We start from the raw sequence: 12,340 nt of genomic DNA, 5'->3' as shown, positions 1-12,340 counted from the left end.
GACTTTTGCAGTGCCTGACCTAGGCGGCTGGTCCCGTTTTGCTCTCGCGGTACTTTGAATGCACATGTGATCGTAGGGTGCGGCTGCAGCGCCGATCAAAATTGGACAAAAGCATTTTTAATGTAACCAGAATGCATTGTTTTTGACAGGCGGCAGCATGAAGCCGAACAAGCCTAATATCTCTAAAGAGTGTGTTTTTGGATGTGTGGAAAAGAACCTTATTCAGTGTTATGTGAACAGTGGATGCAATTAGTTTTTCTGGGGCAGCAACGGAGTTTCACAAGCGTGTTTGTTGTTCCCGTCACTTCGGTGACGAATGCTTTATAACAGGGTACATTCTGACACTGGATTTGCACATAATTTTATGCTGAAAGACAGAGCAGTCCCAGCAATAAAAGATCCCGGTCATGACTAGGATTTGCTGTAAAACTGCATCAGACGTCTGTGTTTTGTTGCCAATCGGCCTGTAAGTGCTCCCGACTCTTCAGCTCCACCCACGGCTCGCCTCCAGCAGCTCGGCTGTTTTCGGAGAGAATCGTAAAGCTGTATCTTTCTTTTATAAATCTGATAAAACTGAAGACACTTCGGAGATGTGAATGATGCAATACTACACAATAGGTAATTAAGAATAACGAGAGATTGGCCGAAACTGTGTGTGTTATGTCCCCTTTTACCTAGTCAAGTCTCCTTTATTTTATCTGTGCACTACAGCACAGAATTAAGCAGCAGGAAATAACGACCATGGTGCAAAGGGAATAATTTCTGCTGCGGCGCAGCTCCAAGAGAAAATGGTAAAAGGTCGTTGTTCAGTTGAAGTCGTCTGCATCCGAAAACCTAGGCTGCTGACATGCTGCCTCACCGCCTATCAGCTAATGACTTCGCAGGCAGCGTTTGTTAATGAAGGTAACTCATGAAACTGAGCTTAATGGTTCAATGATCTACAACAAATAGAACGTGCTTGGTGATAACTAAGCAAATATTCAATGATTTATTCTAATTACCCTCCTCCATCCCCTACTCCTCCTCTGTCAGTCAGGATTCAGCCTTCTGATTCTCCTTTGAATCAGACTAATTCTAAAATGTGTACATAACATTATTGAACTTTAACGATATCTGCAATACATTTATGTTGGTTCTGTTCTGTTTACCCTGGGGGGGTTATCGCTGCTCTCCCTGCTCTCATCCATGCTAAGCTGCATGGATGCGCAGGGAGTTCTTGCCCAGAACAGAACCATACCGCCAAACCAAACTATGCTAATTGTCAGTCATCTTTGACGATAGTGGTCCTGACAGAACTTAAAATAGGGTAATAATAATAGTAATACTAATAAGTTGTTATTATTATTAATAGTGGTAGTATTATGTTTTTTTTTTTTTAATAAATTGGTAACACTTTAGTATAGGGACCAATTCTCATTATTAACTAGTTGCTTATTATCATGCCTACTATTAACATATTGACTGTTTATTAGTACTTATAAAGCACATATTCTGCATGACCATATTCTACGTCCCTAATCCTACTCAATACCTAAACTTAAAGTACTAATAAGTTGTTATTATTATTAATAGCGGTAGTATTATGTATATATTTTTTTTTGTATAAATTGGTAACACTTTAGTATAGGGACCAATTCTCATTATTAACGAGTTGCTTATTATCATGCCTATTATTAACATATTGACTGTTTATTAGTACTTATAAAGCACATATTCTGCATGACCATATTCTACGTCCTGAACTACAAAACGGAACTATTTTAATAGCTGAAACAGTAGTATAAGCTGTTTTGGGAGAAGGGGAAAAAAGACGGGCTTGGTTCGGGCTCGAGCCGGTAATTCTGATAAGCTGTCGGTCACGGGCCGGGCTAGGGCCTGAGCGTCTCGGGACAGGGCCGGGCTAGGGCCTAAATTTGAGGCCCGTGCAGGGCTCTACTGTCTCGTTTCTGCCTTCATTTTGTTAGCAACGCCCAACTTCCAACGATCCAATCAATTTCCGAAGGATGAAATCAAGCCCTGCAATTTTTTCTCATTTCAGTAGCCGTTTCACTCGGATATACGTCACAATAGGGAAAAAAAGGACAATCTCAACTTCTGTTTCATGCCGACTTTAACAACTACCTTACTAACTATTAATAAGCAGCAAATTAGGAGTTTATTGAGGCAAAAGTCATAGTTAATGGTTTGTTAATAGTGAGGATTGGACCTTAAAATAAAGTGTGACCAATAAATTTAATGTACTGGATTAACAATGTAAAATAAACATTTTGCCTAATATAATTTTAATTATGATTTATATAATACCACCACCACCACTACTTCTAATGATGATGATGATGAAGATGATTTTATATATATATATATATATATATATAATGTATATGTACACAAAAGTGTAGATAAGTTCAAAACAATCATTTTTATTTTCATGTTAATTAGATGCCACTTGCTGAGGTCATGTGCTAATGTTGCATACAGTTTGAAATGTTTATTGTGGAATAATTCACTCTTTCACTGACTACGAGTTCTATACAGCATATACTGCACACTATTTAGGTAGTAAACTAGTATTCTCTTAGAATAGTAGCCAAACACATAGCATTCCACAGTCCTCTAAATCCTCTTTATTTTATTTATGTATTTTCAGTAGAATGCCTATTTTCATTTAAAATGAAATGTTAAACTATTTTTAAACTAGAGAATTGGATCTAACTGTGGTTGTTAACATGACTGACCCATTGGGCTTTTGTGCATAATGCTCAGTCGTCTCCTTGTATTAGGATGCTGAGGCTATTTACCAGTGGCTCTGCGAGTTTCAGCTTGAGCAGTACACATCTAATTTCCTCACAGCTGGCTATGATGTGCCCACAATCAGCAGAATGACCCCTGAGGTGAGGCTGTCTTTTTGTGTATCAGCATTTAAGTACGTTTGCATCCTGCTGCATTTCTGGCATAACACATTGGTATTCATTACTGCTTTCGATAGATTTCAAAGCTGAACATACCATCATCATTCATTTTTTAAGTGTATCAATCTGCTTTTTATGTTCTAGGATCTCACCGCTATTGGCGTTACAAAGCCTGGCCACCGCAAGAAGATCTCCACGGAGATCGGCTACATGAATATCCCAGAATGGTTGCCGGATTACATTCCAGTAATTCAGTGCTATATTTTCATATGAACAGTTTTAAATGTTTACATAAACATACATGTGCTGTACAAGTTCAAGGTTATGACACTAATGAGAGCTTCAGGAGTTCATAAACAGATGATTGCTAGATTCATATCACAGACATTGACTTTTATGTGCTTAACCAACTGAGGCACAGCGAGGATTAATCAAATGAAATAAAAGCAGCACCTTTATATTTGTCTGTTTGTTTCAGTCTGATATTGGGAAGTGGCTCAGTGCTATTGGGCTGCCACAATACCAGAAAAAGCTAGCGGAGAATGGTTATGACTCCATCAACATAGTGCAGGATATCACATGGGAGGATCTACAGGAAATTGGTATCACTAAACTGGGTAAGTGGATGGATAGATACACTACCGTTGAATTTTTTTCTTTTAGTGATTTAAAAAAAAAAGTTTTTGAAAGCCTTTGTTCACAGAGGCTGCATTTATTTGATCAAAAATACAGTAAAATATACAGTAATATTGTGAAATATTATTAAAATAAAAAAAAAACTCTTTTGTATTTTAATATATTTTAAAATATAATTTATTCCTGGTTTTTTTTCATGGCAAAGCTGAATTTACTCAGCCATTACTCTAGTCTTCAGTTTCATTTTCAGTTTCAGAAATCTGTCTGTTGTGCTGATTTGGCATTCAAGAATTTCTTAGGAAATTTCTTATTATCAATGTTCAAATGAACTGTGCTGCTTAATATTTTTGTGGAAACTGTAATACATCGGGATTCTTTAATCAATATACAGTAAAGTTAAAAAAACTTTATTTGAAATAGAAATCTTGTAACATTATAAATGTTTTGACTCACTTTTGAGAAATGTAATGCATCCTTGCTGAAAAAAAAAAATCTTACTGACCAAACATTTGAATGGTATTGTAGGTAGATAGATTGCACAAATGCATTTAAATGGTGCTGTGGATTCAGGCCTAGATATAAAACATCAGTCATATATTTAATAGATATAAATTTCAGATATAAAATATGCCCATGTACACAAAAACCACATTTCTGTTTCCAGAGTATTTGGTGTTCCTAAACATACATCTGTGGATTGACATGTTGTTTATCTACAGGCCATCAGAAAAAGCTGATGCTTGCTGTTAAGAAGCTGAGTGACGTCCAGAAGGCTCGTAAGAACCAGACTGAAGGGCAGGCATTGCTACAGCGCAGGAGACTTCCTCCCGCCCTCGAGCTGGTGGCCATCGAGCATCACGACAGCTCTGAATGCCCCTCATCACCTCTCTCACCAAAGATGCTCACCTTCCAGGACAGTGAGCTGAGCATTGAGCTACAGAACGCCATGGCTCGCAGCGGATACGGTGGAGGCCAAGATGGTCTCGGAAACATGAGTGGAACAGCCATGCGTCTTAGTCAAGAAAGCATTGGTACACGGTCAGGAGGGTCGGGACGGTCGCAAGAGTGTCCAATGGCATCGGTATCCCCCAACAGCCACTCACAAGAGAGCCTGGGCAGCATGGGCAACAGTCCCATCAAGGAACAATATGCCATTAGGGAATCTCAGGATAGAAGCCAAATATCACCTGTCAAAATGGCGCCAGTGTTGCCGCTACAACCTCATCAGCCCACATCTGGCAGTCCAGCAAGGACACCACCCATAACCACTAGTAAAATAGCACGTTTTGCATATCCACCCGTCCTCACCAAACCTAGACCGGTGGTTTCTCCCTCTCAGCCCCATCATGGATCACCTCTTCAGAGGGGCTTTAGCTACCTGCAGCATCAAAACTGCAACGCCAACATTGGAAGCCCAAGTCCAATCAGAGCCATGCAGCCAAATGGGGACACATTGCGATCCAAAAAACGGACTCAGAGTCTTTCACGCTATGCTATGTCGGATGGAGAGAATGAAAAAGATGACATCTCAGCTCCTTCGATAACTTCCACCAATGTGGCATCTTATGCCACGCTTACTCGCAAACCCAGCCGCAGCCAACCGTCTTACAGTTCCAGTGAGCATCAAGTGGGCCGCAGTCATTCCTTCGCCATATGTGCCAAGAGGAAAGGTCCTCCTCCTCCCCCTCCAAAGCGACTAAGCTCTGCCCCGAATGGGGTCACTACAAGTGAGGTTGAAACGAAGAGCGCAGGAAGTGTCAGAAGCATTGCATCCAGGCTGGAGAACAGTACAGGAAGCCCCAACAAGACATGCAACAGCCCTGTTTTTAAAGCCATGTCCCCAGCCATCTCACCAAAAAATATGGAAAACTGTAGGAGGACTACTAGTGAATCTTCCGTGTATGAAACGAAGCATGGTGGAGAAAATCCTGCTGGTAAAAACATCAGCCCTCTGAGGAACCAACAAGGTTCAACATCCTCACAGGAGAGCATACCTTTCGCTGAAGAGGGCAAAGTTACCATCAAACAAAGGACCAAAATAGCATCCGCTAAGATAGAGTCTGAGGCCGGTGTTGAAATTCTGAAGCTGGCACAATCTATCAGATCATCCCTAGAGGTGCCTGAGTTTAACTTAAAGGAATCAGACACAGTCAAAAGGAGACACAAGCCAAAAGAACTGCAGATGAAAGGTCAGGGCACCAGCACAGAAATAGGAAATGAGAAGGCCACAGAGACCGAGATGGTCTCGCAATGCATGCAGAATGGTGGATTGACAAAAAATCCTTATAAATATGGCCTCTCTCTGAAACCAGGATCTCCACATAAACCTCCCACCCCTTCTAAGCCCACACGCCATTCTACTGCAGCAAACTCAGGTACTGCTATGTGTTAAGGCTATTATTTAAAGTGAGAAAAAAAGCACTTAGTATAAATTATAATTTTTTTTTAAATGTCAGGTTGAAGATTGTATTAGAGAAGGATTTTTTAGAGATGCACCGATTTAAATTTTCTTGGCCGATTCCGATTTCCGATTTTTTGTTTGTGTGATCTGCCGATACCGATTTTTGCCGATTCCGATTTTCTTTCTAAGAACTATAATTCACAGCATATACAAACAAAAATCTACTTTTCTTCAACGCAAAGTTTTATTTTCATAAAAAAAAACACAAGTAAAAAGTCAGTAATAAAATAAAATATTAATAATAACAAATAAATATAATAAATAAATAAAAAAAATTGCAAACAACAGCACAAATAAATGCAATGAGCTATGAAACTAAGTTTTTCGGGTTAAGTAAGTTTTTATTCAGGTAAGAAATACTACAGAAATCAAAGTAATCAAATGTAAAATCAAATGTACATTTGATTACTTTAATATTTACAATGAAGACTACAGAAATTAAATACAGAGTAATGCTTACCATTAAAGTTATAAAACGTATTCAGACAAGAGCAGAAAGTGATTTTCTTTGTCTTTTGTTCTTTGATTAACATGACAGACAGCAGCAGAAATATTGGACTGCGGTCCCTTTAAGAGTTTATCCACGGACCCAATATAATGTTACACAACATGCGTTCTCTAGTGATGGGAAGTCCGGCTCTTATCAAAGATTCGGCTCTTTTGGCTCGGCTCCCTAAGAAGAGCCGGCTCTTACGGCTCCCAAATGGCTCTTCATTTAGTATCACTCGGAGCCTTCTATTTTAGCCCAGTTTAGCAATTGTGAATGGTTTGCGTATTGGTAAGCAATTTTTTTCAGTGTTTTTATAATAGCCTTATTTGTATGCATTTTTTTCGTTACAAAAAATACAGTTACTATTATTTAACATTTTAATAAAACCTTAATTGAACACAAAACCACAGCAAATAAATAAATAAAGGCAAAAGTTTTAAGATTAAGACACTTTAGTCTTTAGTGCAGGTTGGCATTCAGAAATATCAGATGCCTCAGCTTGGATGTGCTGATGCGATTTCTCCTCTGTGATTATTTGTCCTGTTTTTGAGAAGACTCTCTCTGAAGGGACCGATGTTGCAACAATGCAGCGTCTTCCTACCTTAACCAACGCGCTTGTGTTTAAATCCGGCTCCCCCGTCTCTCTCTGTCGCTCTGTATACCTGGCCTTTACCACTACACTCGCTATCTTCGGAGCGTGTGTCCCCCTTCCTTTCACATAATGGTATGATAGTCTATATCCTCCCATGTGATTAGCCGGAAGGTTTTTTTTTTTTTTTGGTAACGAAAAAATGCATAAAAATTAGGCTTTTATGAAAACACTGAATAAAAAAATGGCTTTTTGCTAAATTGCTAAATTTGGCTAAAATAGAAGGCTCCGGCTGAAGATTCGGCTCTCTCCGACGGGAGTCGGCTCTTCTCGTTCGCTACAAAGAATCGGCTCTTAGAGCCGGCTCATTCGCGAACGACACATCACTAGCATTCTCTTTCTCAACTATTTAACGTTCCAAAACTGTCTGTGTTTAACTGGATACTCGCCAAGACGGGCATTTTGACAATCTTGTATGTATTTGACCGTTTATTATTGCCTGTGCCGCTGGTAACAAAACGGATCGGCTCGGAATCGGAAAGAAGTGAGACTGACCGGCCGGTCACCGATCCTGGCCGATCATGAGGAAAATCGGCCGATTACGATCCCGATCGATCGGTGCATCTCTAGGATTTTTGTTTAAAAATGTATTTTAAAACCGTTTTTATTTTGAACAAATGCATAGCTACTTCCAAACATACACTATTGTTCAAAAGTTTGGGGTCAGTATGAATTTTTTTTTCCTGAAATAAATCAGGAAAGGGTGCAAGGATGCAATAAATTGTTTAAAAGTGACAGTAAAGACGTTATAAAGTTACAAAAGATTTAATTTAAAATAAATGCTGATTTTCTTTTCTTTTTTATCAATTAAAGAATCCTGAAAAAATATATCACAGTTTACTCAACACCATTGAGCAGCACAGCTGTTTGCTACATTAATAAGAAGAAATGTTTCTTGATCACCAAATAAGCATATTAGAATGATTTCTGAAGGAACATGTGACTGATGACTGGAGTAATAGCTGCTGTAAATCAGCTTTGCCATCACAATAATAAATGATATTTTAAAATACAGTAAAATAGAAAACAGTTTTTTACAATTTTAAATTGTAATGATTTTTCTCTATTTATTATTTTTTTTGATTATTAAATGCAGCCTTGGTGAGAATAAGAGACTTTAAAAAACATTAAAAAATTCTTACTGACCCCCAAACTTTTGAACAGTAGTCAAAATATGAATGTGTAGGTCTTAAAGGCTCATTTACAGCATAATTGTGTTAATGCCTGAAAACAAGATGCTTTGAATGCATGTTAGAGATGACATCTTATTTGTCATTCTCGGCTTTAAACATCAGAATTTATTTCCTCCAATTACCAATAAATCACATCAGCACCCAAGTATCTGAAAATTGGTCTTTATATGCATGATATGATTTAAATAATGCAGAGGTGATCTGATCACACATTAGAGGCGTTTAAAGATGTTCAGCTTAACCTGTCTTTATTTACAGCTGTAAATATCAGCTGTAATTGATGCTTTATTTGGAATTTTTCATTTGTTAAAATCAATGTGTAAGCCCATTTTACTTATGTAATATGATGTATTTCTGAGTCAGAAAAATGGGGTAGCACTTTATTTTAAGGACCATTTCTCACTATTAACTAGCATGCATGTTACTAGCATATAGTACTTGTAAAGCACATATTCTGCATGACCATATTCTACATCCCTAATCCTACCCAATACCTAAACTAACAACTACATTACTATTAATAAGCAGCAAATTAGAAGTTTATTGAGGCAAAAGTCATGGTTAATAGTTAGTTGACAGTGAGAATTGGACCTTCAAATAAAGTGTGACCAAAAAAAAACAAACAAAAAAAACATATATATATATATATATATATATATATATAAAGGGCAGAACTCCATTGTTTTATCCATTAGGATTGATTGGATCCAGTGTTATCTTAGTGTTTAGTAATATTTTGAATTAGCTTTTATTTTTACATTTTCAGTTTATATTTTAATTTTAGTTCTATTAATTTTATATGCTTTTTTTTTTACATTTCTGTTAAGCTTTTTTATTAGTTCACTTTCAGTTTTAGTAATTTTAATACTTCAACATATATATATATATATATATATATATATATAACATATTTCTGTTAATTGCCAGTGCAACATTTTATTTCACATTTATTTCAGTGACCAAAAACGCTGAATAATAGTTTTAGTTTCAGTTAATGATTGATGCTATAAAAAAAAAAAACTAGCCCTGGGATTCTCATAAACATTTACCCATGGTTCTATATGTTAACTAATGCTCTACTAAATTATTGTTCTATCTCCACCTTTTGGCTGTCGTCAATTTTCTTCAGGACGGACAGTCAGTGTCGTACAGAGCGTGGCCTTTGCCGTCTCACCTCCATGTAGTCCTCTGGCTCGCTGTACACTAAACAAAGCACCTCAAGGTCAGTCTGTACTGGCAGGAAAGTCACAGGCTGTGACAGAAGGCCAGCACGTGCTGGTCCACAAACGACTTGAGCAAACCAGCACGTCTCTCGAGGCGGCACTTAAAGTTGTGGAGAAGAAGTTGGCTCAGGAAGATCCAGCAGACAGGTAACACAGGATATCACATGGGAGGATCTACAGGATCTTTTGTCTTTTTGTAACTGTCCTTTTTGTCATATAGTAGGTCAGAAAAGTATTAAACAGATTGAATCCACTTTTTCACACAGTACTATAGAGGAAATTCTGTATTCTGTATTTCGATGAGACAGGTTTGCAGATGGTCCTAATGACTGAATGACCGCTTGTCACAACAAGCCCGCTAGGAAATCTAGCGATAGGTGATCTCCCTAAAACTAGTGTTTGTTTTTCCTTTGACTCTTTGATCGTTTTGGCTGCGATGAAGACAGATTGTTGATGTCTTTATCTCACGGACGGAGACAGATGGTGTCTTTACAGTTTGGACTTTCATTTGACTCCCCTCCTATTTTGTCACAACAAATCCACTCTCAGCAGTGTAGCTGGTCAATCTGTCTGCGTTGAACCACATTTTTCTCTTGCTCACACAGGCTACGTTTATTTGATCAGAAAAACAGTAAAAAACATATTATTGTGAAATATTATTACAACTTAAAATAACTGTTTTTTATTTAATATACTTAAAGAAAAAAAAAGAAAAAATATTCCCGTGATGGCAAAGCTGAATTTTCAGCAGCCATTACTTCAGTTTCAAAATTATTTTAAACAGATTATTTTAATACATTTGACAGAAAAATAGTATTTAATTTGTTTTACTTAAAATTTTTACATTTAATTCAATGTGTTACTTGCCATTTTTTGTACTTCTAAAATTTACTAGCAATTTCTGAGTGAAAATTGTTTCAAAGTAAACCCTACACCAGATTTTGTCAGCGCACAGTCCTTCAGGAATCATTCTGATATGGTGATTTGGTGCTCAATAAACATTTTTATTTTTTAAAACTATTGTGCGGTTTAATATTTTTGTGGGAATAGTTATACATTTGTTTCAGGATTTCTTTGAAATAGATATATTTTGTAACATTATATATATCGTTACAATCACTTCTAAACAGTTTAATGCATCCTTGCTAAATAAAAGTATTAATTTCTTTTAAAAATATCTTGCAGAATCCAAACTTTTAAATAGTGCATATTAATATGTTATTATTTGAAATAAAAATGGTTATTTTGGCTATTCACGTGGGTAATATTATCTCCGGTTCATCTATCACACTAAAAGTTGAGATAAAATGATTGCATTGAAGGAATACGCCCACATCGCATCGCCAGCGGTCGCTCATGGTCCAGAGAACTGCAAACTCTCATTAAAATTAAAAATGACTACAGGCTGCTGTCAGTGTAAACACTCTTTTATTAAAGTGTTAGTTCACCCAAAAATGAAAATTGTCATTAATTACTCACCCTCATGTTGTTCCAAACCCATAAGACCTTCGTTCATCTTCGGAACACAATTTAAGATATTTTATCTGGGTCAGCTCCACCACACGCTCTCGTCATGGTACTGTCGTGAACGAGCGTCCACAAGTGACGCAGTAGAGATGAAAATGTGGAATAAAGTCGTTATTTTTGTTTTCTTTGCGCAAAAAAGTATTCTCGTAGCTTCGTAACTTTACAGTTGAACCACTGATGTCACACGGACTACTTTGTCGATCATCTTGGTACTTTTCTGGACCTTGAACGTGGTAGTTACCTTGCGGTCTATGGGAAGGGTCAGAGAGCCCTCAGATTTCATCAGAAATATCTCAAATTGTATTCCGAAGATGAACGAAGGTCTTACGAGTTTCGAACAACACGAGGGTGAGTAATTAATGACAGAATTTTCATTTTTGGGTGAACTAACCCTTTAAGACATACACTTACAATACTCCCATACTAAACCTTCAACCCTCTACGGACACCTTGGTGGACACCTTGGCAATTGAATCGAATCAAGTATTATTTAATGATAGAACTTTAGTAATTAGAATTAAAAATTGATAACCATGTTTGAATGCATATTAATCATTTTATCGGAACATTTTAACTGGACTGGTGATGGTGCTTTTTTGGTCATTCAGTGTTTCTGGGGGGAAAAATTGGGAAAAAACTAACAAAAATACTGATAATGATACAAATTTGAATGCATATTAGTCATTTTAAATGAACTTAGGACTGGCTTTTTTGGACATTCGGTGTTTCTGTAAAAAATGGGAAAAAACTTACAATAATACTGATAAGATAGTAGTAGTAATAATAATAATAATAATACTATGAATTCTACTAAGAACAATATAAAACGCACTAAGGATTAATGAGCTGCTGGATTCATGAATATTAATCAGGATGTGTGCGTTCGCTCGAACAGATTTGCTGAAATCAAATGAGGGACGATAATAGGTGAGCACCAGCCAATGAGATTGCCGTTTGCGCATTAGTTCCGTCCACTACCGGAGAAAGCGGCAGTTCTTAAAAGCTGAAGAATTCCAGAGGAACGCTGTTATTTTGACAGGAAAATAGCCGCGAAGCTAGACGTTTCTTCTTATATTAACTAACGTACTCTATGATTAGCTCAGTGAATAATTAAAAAAAAAACATAGACCTGGCTAGAACAAGCGGAATGATACAAAATTGTGAAAGGTAGCCCCTGTAGCGATACCAGTACAATAGCTCACGGTTCTCAACCAATCAGATTTGAGAACCAGAACGAACTGTTGTATAAATA

General features: G+C 37.2%; 1 protein-coding gene across 1 annotated transcript in view; it reads left to right on the top strand.

Moving 5' to 3' along the window:
• LOC107692038 (caskin-2-like) overlaps positions 1 to 12,340 on the top strand; it is a 72,848-nt gene that overhangs the window by 58,066 nt on the left and 2,442 nt on the right. The window contains exons 16-20 of the mRNA XM_016490916.1: positions 2,781 to 2,891; positions 3,054 to 3,155; positions 3,388 to 3,526; positions 4,265 to 5,920; positions 9,468 to 9,708. Coding sequence (XP_016346402.1) covers positions 2,781 to 2,891; positions 3,054 to 3,155; positions 3,388 to 3,526; positions 4,265 to 5,920; positions 9,468 to 9,708 — 2,249 coding nt within the window. The remainder of the gene's footprint in view (positions 1 to 2,780; positions 2,892 to 3,053; positions 3,156 to 3,387; positions 3,527 to 4,264; positions 5,921 to 9,467; positions 9,709 to 12,340) is intronic.

Source organism: Sinocyclocheilus anshuiensis, unplaced genomic scaffold (genome assembly GCF_001515605.1).
Source record: "Sinocyclocheilus anshuiensis isolate Anshui unplaced genomic scaffold, SAMN03320099.WGS_v1.1 scaffold726, whole genome shotgun sequence".
In the NCBI taxonomy this organism is placed as follows: domain Eukaryota; kingdom Metazoa; phylum Chordata; class Actinopteri; order Cypriniformes; family Cyprinidae; genus Sinocyclocheilus; species Sinocyclocheilus anshuiensis.
Note: the sequence above shows the minus strand (reverse complement) of the source record. Positions and strands in the feature narration are given on the sequence as shown.